We start from the raw sequence: 11273 nt of genomic DNA on the forward strand, positions 1-11273 counted from the left end.
ACATTCAATCATTTTCTATGCCGCTTGTCCTCATTAGGGTCGCGGGGGTATGCTGGAGCCTATCCCCGCTGACTTCAGGTGAGAGGCGGGGTACGCCCTGTGGACTGGTCGGCAGCCAATTGCAGGGCACATATAGACAAACAAGCATTCACTCACATTCATACCTATGGACCATTTAGAGTCGCCAATTAACCTAACATGCATGTTTTTGGAATGTGGGAGGAAGCTGGAGTACCCGGAGACCCCTGAGCGGCATAGAAGATGGATGGACGGTGTTCAGTCCTTCATTGCATCTATACAGTTAAAGCAGGGGTGTCCAAAATTTTCCCACCGAAGGCCATATTTAAGAACATGGGGTGGCGCTGTGACACCCGTCACCTTTTTGTTTATTAAACACAATCATTCCACTGTAGGTGAAGACATTCTAAGCCAAAGTACGGGCAAAATGCAGCCTGCGGCTCATTTTTGATTGGCCTGTGGCATATTATTGAATTTAAAAAAAACTGGCAAAAATAGAGTAAAATGACACAATGTCAAAAGAAAAAGCTCAATGCCCAGGGTGACATTGCAATTAATGAAAATCTGTTCTCAGTTGCCTTAACGGGAAAAATGTAAACATTTTTTGACCAATCAAATAGCAGAGTGGCATGGCCTCTGACCTCTATTGGTTGGTAACAACCTACTTTCTTTAAAATAGCCATTTTTCCATCATACAATGACACCATAGCCAACAAACCCCGGAAAAAGAAATATAATGAAAAGGAGGGAAATACAAGACAAAGAAGCAACAAAATGTTAGCAATGGTAAGTCAGCTTCCTCGCCAGATACGGTCGTCCATGGATACTCAACTCGGGGGTTGCAAACCAAAAGTGGTTCGCAGACCACTTTTTCAGTGGGTCACGGGTCTCAACCTTGTGCTTTAATGCTAAGGTGTTAAGGTATGTGCCAATAAATATGAAAACGTCTCATTAAACTGTGACTGCTTCAGGTAAAAACGTTTTATAAACAATATGTCAATATGCTTTCATTTAGCTAGTAAAACATTGACATTCAAGCAAACACATGACAATGAACAGCTTGTAAATGAAGTTGTGCTACTTCATTTGTTTTAATTCACATTTTTAAAGAGTAAGAAACTGCACTGCACTGAAACTGCACTGAAAGACAGCAATGAAAATACAACATGTAAATATTTAACACGTTTTAGGAGGCTACATATGTACTGTATATTTTAATCAAAGCTATGCCGCGCCCTTGTGGCTACTAGTTGTATTGCATAGGCACTACTCTTTTTTTTCCTGTTCGTAAGCAATGAATGTACAGTACGTAATAGACAAAATAGCGATTTAAAAAGCAAAAGTATTGACACGTTAAAATATAATATGATAAAAATGGAGGAATATACTGCATGACTGTGCAAAACGTGTTGTAGCAAGCTGAAGAATTGTGCAAATGTGTTTAGCAATGTATTCAAATTGTGTGATTTTAGAATGTTTTGAATGTGTGAAACCTTTATAAATTAACTTAACAAGAGTTCACCGTTTAATTTCTCTGTCTATTTTATTATTTTTTAAATAAAATCATAAGAGGCGGAAGTACAGTACTTACTTGTGGCTTATCATCTTCAACGTCTTCAGTAATGACGAGTGCTGCCCCCTGTGGTGTCACATTATATTACACAAACAAAAACGCATGCGAAACTTGTTCTTGTCCACGTCCTATCATAACCAAAGAGCGATAAACGATTGTGTTTTTAAAAACTGGCTTATTAACATATTTGAAATCAATGTTTTGGGCTACTTTCAGACAAGCTGTGCGTAGGTATGTGAATCAAGTTCAAATCTCCCAGCATGCATTTCCTCTTCATGGTTACAGATTCACTTTTCTGTGTGTCTCAAGTGCTCAAGGCTGCCGGGCGAAACAGTAAAGGTAAACATATTGATTGATATATTATACAATTTATATTAATTATTTTAATGTAGGATTGGGGAATTATGGGTATTATACGAATTAATTTGATGAAGGCTTTATTGATATCGAAAATCATTTCCACCACTTACATTACATTGTTGTCTGGATGCGGAAATAATTCATGAGCCAGCATGTGGTTTAGCGTGTGTTGTTTTTCTATATATAATGATTATGTCTTCATATAAAACATTCACCTGGCGACAAGTCATTAATTTGAAGCAGCCTCCTTAGACCCAGAAAAGTAAAAGTTAAAATTTACATTAAAGTTTTTAGCGCATTAAATAATTGTCTTGGATGAAAACAGTATGTCACCGTAGTTTGTTTGTTTTTTAGGTAGTGGTACATTGGAAAATGTGTACTTAAATGTTGAATTATTAGACAAATTGGAATGCCACAAGCTAAATTAAGAACAGGCTCTCATGTGTGTTATTGCTGATACAGGTGGTGGCCTGTCTGAGTTGCCATCATGCTCGTGGCTCCTCTTTGTTTGCTGGTGCTGTTTGTTTACTTGGGTTCCTTGTTGGGAGCACAGCTGCCATATGAAAACCCACGTGACATCACCGGTGCTCACCCCTTCCCTTGGGACCAGATGAGACTCCCCAAAACGGTCTTTCCTGTCCACTATGAAATGACCATTCACCCCAACTTGACCACATTGGACTTCATGGGCATTGTTCGCATCCAGCTTGAAGTACGTATGGACACCAAAGCCATTGTTCTCCATGCCAAGCAATTGAAGACCTTCAATGTGAAGCTCAGGACGCCTGAGGGTGTGAGGGCTCTGCGGGTTCTGGAAAATCCTTATTATCAGCAGCTTGCCTTGCTCTCAGACGAGGTGTTGACCGAAGGGAAGGACTACGAGGTACAGTTGGAGTTTTCCGCCCAGCTCTCTGACAGCTACCATGGGTTTTATAAGAGCAGCTACCGCACAAGCAGTGGGGAAGTTCGGTAAGGCTTTTTCTATGTCTTTCAGCCGATACTACTTTAACCTGGTACACTTTTTCTAGGTACCCCTGAACAATCAAAGGAGATTGCATTGATTTAGAACCTCACTGCTTATACTATGCAATGTTTCTCATGTAACGTTGTAAGTAACATTGTAACAACTATCTAGTCATCTATCTATTTTTTACCACTTATCCTGTTCACGGCCACAGGGAGCTGGAGCCTATCCCAGCTGACCTCTGGCTAAAGGCAGCCTACACCCTGGACTGGTCGCCAGCCAATCACAGGGGACATACTGTATACAGTTGTGCCTCGACGCTTTGTGGTTCGAATTTCAAGGCTTCGCTCTATCATGGTTTTTAAGAAATACCTATATTAATTAATAAATCATGCTGTTTTGTGTTTGAATATGTCGTATTATTAGTAAACAAATGTGCATATTTAAGTAAATGTTGTGGTGTCAGTAATGTTATTGTAATGTTGGGTGAGACACGAGCACCAGGCTTGATCGCCGGAACAACAGGCTTTTATGGCAGCTTTGAATTATCTCACAACAGTCACAATTATCCCAAATAATAATCCCTAATAAAAACACGGGCTACTGTTGGAGCCGTAACGCACGCCAAGGTGAGACTCAACACTGAACCCCCAACGTCACTACACACCGGAACACATTTACAGTAACACACACGAGCATTGAGTCTGATTTATGTCTTAAATGGCTTTTTTGACTTTTATTATGTCTACTGTATGGGTTAATACGAGTGTAAAGATGACTTACGGATGTTATTTGATGTCTAGAGGGCTCTACTAATGGTCAAACCCGTATTTAGAAGGTCGTAAACAGGTTTTCTCTTCTCCAACTATGTAAAGGAATCCTACTTCACGGAAATTCACTTATCACGATTGGGTCTGGAACCAATTGCGGTAAACAAGGGATTAAAGTATAGACAGACAATCATTCACACTCACCTCAATTACACCTTCACTGAGTGGGGACTGTCAGGCAAGTCAACCACTACACCAGGGGTGTCCAGTGTGTGCCCTGGGTGCCATTTGCAGCCCGTAGCAAGATTTTTATTGGTGTCCCAATACAACTTTTTTCACTTCCGATACGATACTGCTATTGCAGCCCGGAATATTGGCCGATACCGATATTGATCCGATATCAACACAAATCATACATACTTTTATTCGTTTTGTAGTGTGGAAGGTTGGAAAATCTCCGGATCATACATATGTTTACGACTTCTTTTGTAGTGTAGCATGTTAGAAAAGGCTTGATCAAATGATATTACTCAAACAGAGAACTATAGCCCGCAACAGTAGGCACATTTGCAGCCCAAAGTTTGGTTTTCATTGGCCTGCGGCACATTGTAGAAATAAAATTACACCAAAAAAAACAGCAAAAATGGGTAAAACGCAGCAAAAAGGCAAAATGTGAAAATGAAAAGCTGAAGGCTGTGAGGTTTGCATCTGAGTGTGAAGCTTCTGGGATGAGACTCAGCACTTCCAAATCCGAGGCCATGGTTCTCAGTCGTAAAAAGGTGGAATGCTCCCTCCGGGTTGGGAATAAGGTCGTGCCCCAGGTGGAGGACTTCAAACAAGTATCTCGGGGTCTTGTCCACAAGTGAGGGAAGGTTGGAGCGTGAGGTTGACAGGCGTATCGGCGCAGTGTCTGCAGTAATGCAGTTGCTGTACCGGACAGTCGTGGTGAAGAGAAAGCTGAGATGGAAGGCAAAGCTCTCAATTTACCGATCCATCTACAGTATGTTCCCAACCTCACCTATGGTCATGAGCTTTGGGTTGTGGCCGAAAGAACGAGATCACGGATACAGGCGGCTGAAATGAGTTTTCCTCCGTAGGGTAGCTGGACTCACTCTAAGAGATAGGGTGAGGAGCTCAGTCATCTGGGAGGAGCTCAGAGTAGAGCCGCTGCTCCTTCACTTCGAGAGGAGCCAGTTGAGGTGGCTCAGGCATCTAGTCCGGATGCCTCCCGGACGCCTCCCTGGTGAGGTGATCCGGGCATGCCCAGCCGGGAGAAGGCCCCGGGGCAGACCAAGGACACGCTGGAGGGATCATGTCTCACAGCTGGCCTGGGAACGCCTTGGTGTCCACCCAGTGGAGCTGGAGGAGGTGGCCAGGGACCAGGATTTTTGCGCTTCCGTACTGAGACTGCTGCCCCCGCGACCCGGACCCGGATGAGCGGAGGAAAATAGATGGATGGATGGATGGATGGATATATCAAACAACAGAAATTCATCCAGAACTGGACTATCACAATTGAGAAAGGATTAGAGTGAACGATAACTTCCTGGTGGAAACTTCTGGTGTAAATGTCACTTGCTCCTCTTTATCTACAGTAGTCTCTGCAGGGAGTGATTTTTCACGACAAGAATAACACGAATAATGTGTGTTTTTGTATCATGAGTACTTTAAGAGTCAATTCCACACCGGTGATGGAATTCCCCTAATTTACAAACCATTGATTTGTGTTGACAGAGTTACATTCTGGAACTATTCAAGGACTTGATCAACCAACAGAAGTGGGATGACTCAGGTACTGTGTCAGAGCGAATGCTGCGCAGCTACCTGCTGCTGTTCGCCTGCATCAGGAACTTCACTCCTTGCGTGACCAGAGCCAGCCAGCTCTTCAACATGTGGAAAGCCTCTGACGGCAACATGAGGTCAGAGGTCATTCTCGCATACGTAAATATATGACATATGAATGGTACGTAATTAAGATGTCTGTGTTTGTCAGCCTCCCCGTTGATGTCACCATGGCCGTGTACGCTGTCGGGGCTCAAACATCGGAAGGGTGGGACTTCCTGTTTGAGAAGTACATCCAGTCTTTGCAAACGTCCATTAAAAGTCGCATAAAGACCGCCTTGGCTTTAACCCCACTACATCACAAGCTCAGGTGGTACGTATCTTATGTCCATTCTATTAACCCATTCAATACCAAAGACGTCGCTATACGTTTTTATAAACCCGAATGCCCGCTTCCAACAACGTATTTACGTCTTTTACGTTTTTACGAGAGGCAAAAAGAGGTGATGATGCAACTCTCCACGAGTGCATTTCACTTCAAAGCAATTGTAAGCCATAAAAAGGGCCACAGGGTGGCAGAAATCCATTTGCTAAGAGCTCGGCAGAGATCATGTTGATGGAAAAATCACAGGAAGTGAGAGAGTGCGGAGGTGTGTAGCTTGCAGAAGGTTACGCATTACAGGGAAATTTGAATGCATGCACACACACGCACACACGTGCGCACACGCGTGCACACACATAGTTCAGTTCCAAATGTAACAATTGTAAATAGTTCATGGTTTTATATTTGTAAATAAATTGTTATTTTTAAGTAAAACAACCCCTTTTTTGGGTTGTTTATGCAACACAATATTCTGTGTGCCTTGAAAGGTCAGTCAAAATCGTCTAAAATGGCCATTAGGTAAGGGGTTGTCTTTTGAATGAGTTAATACATTTTTTAAAGAATTCTTATTGTAATAAATATTGGCTCCTTCTACAATTGTATTTATTTTTTCTGATTTATTCATTTGGATTTTTAATAGGCTAAATAAAAACAATACATATTTCTGTCAAAGAACTTTCTTTCTCCTCTTTTGCTGTACTGTATTGTCCCTTCTTTCCTCGTGTGTTAAAACAGCGGTGTTTTCTTTTTAATTTAGAACTTCTCTACTTGCATCTGCAGGATGTTGGAGCAGTCTCTCCTTGGAGAGGTGATGAAAACTCAAGACCTTCCAGATGTGATGGTCTCTGTCAGCAGGAACCCCCGAGGCCACAAACTAGCTTGGGACTTCATCCAAGCCAACTGGCAGACCTTGATCAAAAAGTCAGTCGTAAGCCACCCTGTGAATGATTGTTATGGTACAGGACGCCACGTTTGTTATCATGAAATTGAATAACACATAGGATAAGTGTGGACAGGTGTTCTACTTTCATGTCGGCGCTTAACGTGCTCTACTCTGATTTCCAAACTCTCAGGGACTGTTAGGCAAGAAGCCTTATCATTTTTCAGTGATATCCAGTAGATTGCTGAGCAAGCTGAAGTCAGGTCAAGTCTGAGGCCCAATATTCAAATGAGCTTCTTCAGACCCTCAAAGATTTTTATCCTTTTGTTAAAGCAGAAAATTGTGCCCGTTTTGAAGGTAGCTCAGGCCAAAAATCAAAATACACAAAGATGTTGCATTTCAAAGTGGTTTCAACATGGTTAGGTTAGTACTTACAATATAAGCACATCTACTAACTGACACGTACTGATGTTGCAGGTTTGAACTTGGCTCCCCCTCTGTCATGCAAATGGTTGCGGGAGTGACCAGCCATTACTCAACAAAGACAATGCTACAGTCGGTAAGTCACAAAGTGTCCCCTATTAGAATGTCTGGTAAGAATCAATACTTTTGTTTGAGCTGAAAAACACTGATTTCCCTGTCAGGGAGGTATTAATTCAACAATATATATTTATGATTGTGCTTTTAGCAGCGACCTGCGGTGAGGTTCATAGCTGATGAGGCACTGATTGCTTTGGAGTTTGTAAAATGTGAATACAGGTTGCTCATTAAGGGGATAAACAAAAAAGAAGAGACAAATTCACTTTAGTTAAAATGTTTTCACATACTCTTTAGTCCCCTTTTTATTTATTTATTTACTTAACTGAAAAGACATTTGTGGCCTTACCTTTTATCTGTATATGAAGTACTTGCACTGTCCTTCTCCAGGAAAAGTTCTGATACTTTGTTGTAAAAGTTATGATTACCTACTGGTGAGGTTGGATTCTTCATCTTGGCAGCTAAATTCATGCATTCATTCAGTAGAGAATGAAAATATCATGCATTTTACTTGTTTGTAAATCTAGATCTAGCCAGCATCGTGTATTTCAATGAAGTTAAAAAAAATGCTGGCTTTTGTTCTGTGCAAGGATGGCAATTGATAAGTGCCTCCCATATGACATTTCTGTCTATTTTGTTGTCCGATTAGCAAGAATAGTGATGTCACACTTAAATCAAAGACATTAAACAGACTGTAGAAAGTCATGGCGTATATTAAGTGTTTCTGCAAGATTATATTATTGGCGACATGCTGACAAACAGAAACTGAAACAAATTTTTTTTGTCTCACTCCTATTTCTTCTTTTTGCATTTTGAAGATGTACTTAGAACCTCCTTAGGATCCAACAGTGCAAAATATAAATTCTTGCAATTTTTTGACTGGTCTTAACATTTTGTTTAGGAGTCTATTTCTAGTACCTTGTCAGCAGTGGTTTCAAGGTGACATAAAACACAGTTGGTTATAGGGATGTCCCGATCCGATCTTCAGGATCGGGATCGGCTGCCGATCCACTGTATTTTGAAGATCGGATAATATCGGCTTCCGCCACGAGATCAGGCCGACGGCAACCGGTTGCTGTATCATGTTCGTAACTGTGAGCCACACTCCAACATAGTAGATGCGGTAATGCGCCTCAAAACTGGTTGCCACTCGACTCCCGCCACTTGCAAGAAGAAGAAAACGCAACACCAGAAGAAAACGCAACACCACTAACTACCAACTACACTAAAAGTATTTTTGCAATGCCATTTTATACAATTTTATCTTTTATTGGATTAGGGACATGACTCAGAGACAATATTGTTGATCATGCTGTGTAACAGCATGTATTTGTATTTGTATTTGTACTTTATTGTATCCCACAGCGGGGAAATTCACTTGTTACAGCAGCAAGCAAGATACGCAAGTAAAGAATACAGTGTAAAGAGTACATATTGACTACAACATGGTTCAGGTGGTACAGGTGTTGTAGAGCCTGACAGCGGTCGGTATGAAGGACCTGCGGAACCTCTCCTTCTTACACCGTGGGTGTAACAGTCTGCTGCTGAAGGAGCTGCTAAGGGAACCCACAGTGTCATGTAGCGGGTGAAAGGTGTTGTCCATGATGGATGTCAGCTTAGCCAACATCCTTCTCTCACCCACTTCCTCCACGGAGTCCAGAGGACCGTCCAGGACAGAGCTCGCTCTCCTGATCAGCCTATTGATCCTGCTCCTGTCCCTGTCCGTGCTGCCCCCTCTCCAGCAGCCCACAGCATGGAAGATGGCTGAGGCCACCACAGAGTCATAAAAGGTCCGTAAAAGAGTCCTGCACACACCAAAGGACCTCAGTCTCCTCAGCAGGTGGAGGCGACTCTGGCCCTTCTTGTAGAGGGCGTGGGTGTTGACGGACCAGTCCAGTTTGTTGTTAAGGTGAACAACCAGGAATTTGTAGCTGTCTACCAACCCTATGTCCGCTCCCTGGATGTTCACTGGTGTGAAGTGAGATGTTTTCCTCTGGAAGTTAATGATCATCTCCTTTGTCTTGCTGGTGTTGAGTTGCAGCTGGTTAAGCTCACTCCAGCTGACAAAGCATCCATCCATCCATCCATTTTCTATACCGCTTCTCCTCATTAGAATTGCTGGGGTATGCTGGAGCCTATCCCAGCTGACCTCGGGCAACAGGTGGGGTACACCCTGGACTGGTCGCCAGCTAATGGCAGGGCACATATAGACAAACAACCATTCACACTCACATTCATACCTATGGACAATTTAGAGTCTCCAATAACCTAACATGCATGTTTTTGGAATGTGGGAGGAAACCGGCGTACCTGGAGAAAACGCATGCACGCACGGAGAGAACATGCAAACTCCACACTGAAATGCCCAACGGAGATTCCAACGCAGGTATTCCCGATCTTCCCGATCAAAAAAAGTAAATTCAGCAATACTGTGGTTGCATTATTTTTATTGCTTTGAAGAGCTATTTTCACAACAATATTCAATTCCACAAATTCATGTTTGTAACAAAAGCTTATTAGAAAAAAAGAAAAGGATCGGATCGGCAAGACTATAAAAAAATTACATCCGCTCCGAAGCCAAAAAATGTTGATCGGGACATCCCTAGTTGGTTACTTACTGGGCGAACAGAGCCGCCCTAAAATTAGACGATAGGTGGCTAGAAATATGAAAAATAGCATGCATGGTGATGTTTTTAAATTTGTGGAGTATTATATACTCCACAGTGTCCACTTTGCTGCAGAAACTCTCTGGTGGTATTTATTGCAGTTGTCTGAGCCCGTTGGATTGTGTACAAGAAGGACCTTGAGGCTTTAAAATGTGGTTGGTAAGATTCAGTTCTGTGCATGTGCTCAGGTGCAAAAATTCTTTGGCTCGCTGAAGAAGGAGACGGGCTCAGAGATGAGGTGTATCCAGCAGGCGTACGACACCATCAATGATAACATCCGATGGTCCAAAAGCAACCTCCCCATACTGCAGTCCTGGCTGAACAAACACAACAGACATGTGCATGATGACTTGTGATGTTCACACAAAGGGGGATTATATCAATGCTTTTTAGCCTTTTTCTTCCACGGATAGACAACGCAAAATGTGTGAGGTGGGGCTGGTTCAGTATTTGAGAGAACCAGCCAAAGTGGACCTTACTGTATATATAAAAATTGTCCCTGTGAAACGATGGGACTACATTTGTTCTAAACCAAACACAGTTTTCTTTGACTCCAACATATTTGTGTTCTTTGTCAGAGTTTATTTAAAACACAAAGCTTTGTGTTATTATTAGTTATTAGTATCAATATTTTAGCTTTTACTCTTTTACTTTTTCATTGTTATCATCTACTGACTCTCAACGAAGGCGGTCGCATCTTTTCCCTCCCCTCCCCTCTACCTTATCTTTCCTGCTTTGCTTCTCACGTCTCCTTTGTGTCCTGTCTCATACTTTTAAGAGCCTCTCTCCGCATTGTTCTCCAAATCTAAATCATGGAATTGGTCAACTGGTCTCTCCACGCAGTTTGACAAAATCTTCTTGACGAGAAGCTCGGGTTCAGGGGATGCAGGCGAAGCTCTGCCGGAGGTTAGAATTGAAGACTCGACGAACAGGAGACTCTGCCAAACGTTCCCAGCACACCCTCAGTACACGTTTAGATCACCCAGGTCTGTCCGGTGTCCTCCCTCGCCATCTAATCCAACTCATCACCAGATGGTGATCAGTTGACAGCTCAGCCCCTCTCTTCACCCGCGTGACCAGAACATGCGGACGCAGGTCTGATTATAAGACTACACAAGTCCAACATAGACCTGCGGTCTAGGGTGTTCTGGTGCCATGTGCACTTGTGGACAGCCTTATGTTCAAACATGCGCTAAAATCAGCGGTACATATTTTATGCGTTTATATATGCATTAAGTGCTAACTACCGCGGGCTGTGAGCCGAGTTCCAGTCTGCTACAAGATGATGCTGAGTTTGGTGCTGCGACACCACACCTATGTGTGATGTCCTGTGAGAAGTTA

At 42.6% G+C, this 11273-nt stretch overlaps 1 protein-coding gene across 1 annotated transcript in view; it reads left to right on the plus strand.

The window, feature by feature from the left end:
- Positions 1–1708: 1708 nt before the first annotated feature.
- LOC129179416 (endoplasmic reticulum aminopeptidase 1-like) overlaps positions 1709–11273 on the plus strand; it is an 11082-nt gene continuing 1517 nt past the window's right edge. Inside the window, exons 1-7 of the mRNA XM_054772621.1 lie at positions 1709–1930; positions 2414–2915; positions 5420–5604; positions 5679–5840; positions 6630–6770; positions 7207–7288; positions 10121–11273. The exon at positions 10121–11273 is cut by the window's right edge and continues 1517 nt beyond it. Coding sequence (XP_054628596.1) covers positions 2439–2915; positions 5420–5604; positions 5679–5840; positions 6630–6770; positions 7207–7288; positions 10121–10288 — 1215 coding nt within the window. The 5' untranslated portion in view covers positions 1709–1930; positions 2414–2438 and the 3' untranslated portion in view covers positions 10289–11273. The remainder of the gene's footprint in view (positions 1931–2413; positions 2916–5419; positions 5605–5678; positions 5841–6629; positions 6771–7206; positions 7289–10120) is intronic.

Source organism: Dunckerocampus dactyliophorus, chromosome 4 (assembly GCF_027744805.1).
Source record: "Dunckerocampus dactyliophorus isolate RoL2022-P2 chromosome 4, RoL_Ddac_1.1, whole genome shotgun sequence".
Taxonomy (NCBI): Eukaryota; Metazoa; Chordata; class Actinopteri; order Syngnathiformes; family Syngnathidae; genus Dunckerocampus; species Dunckerocampus dactyliophorus.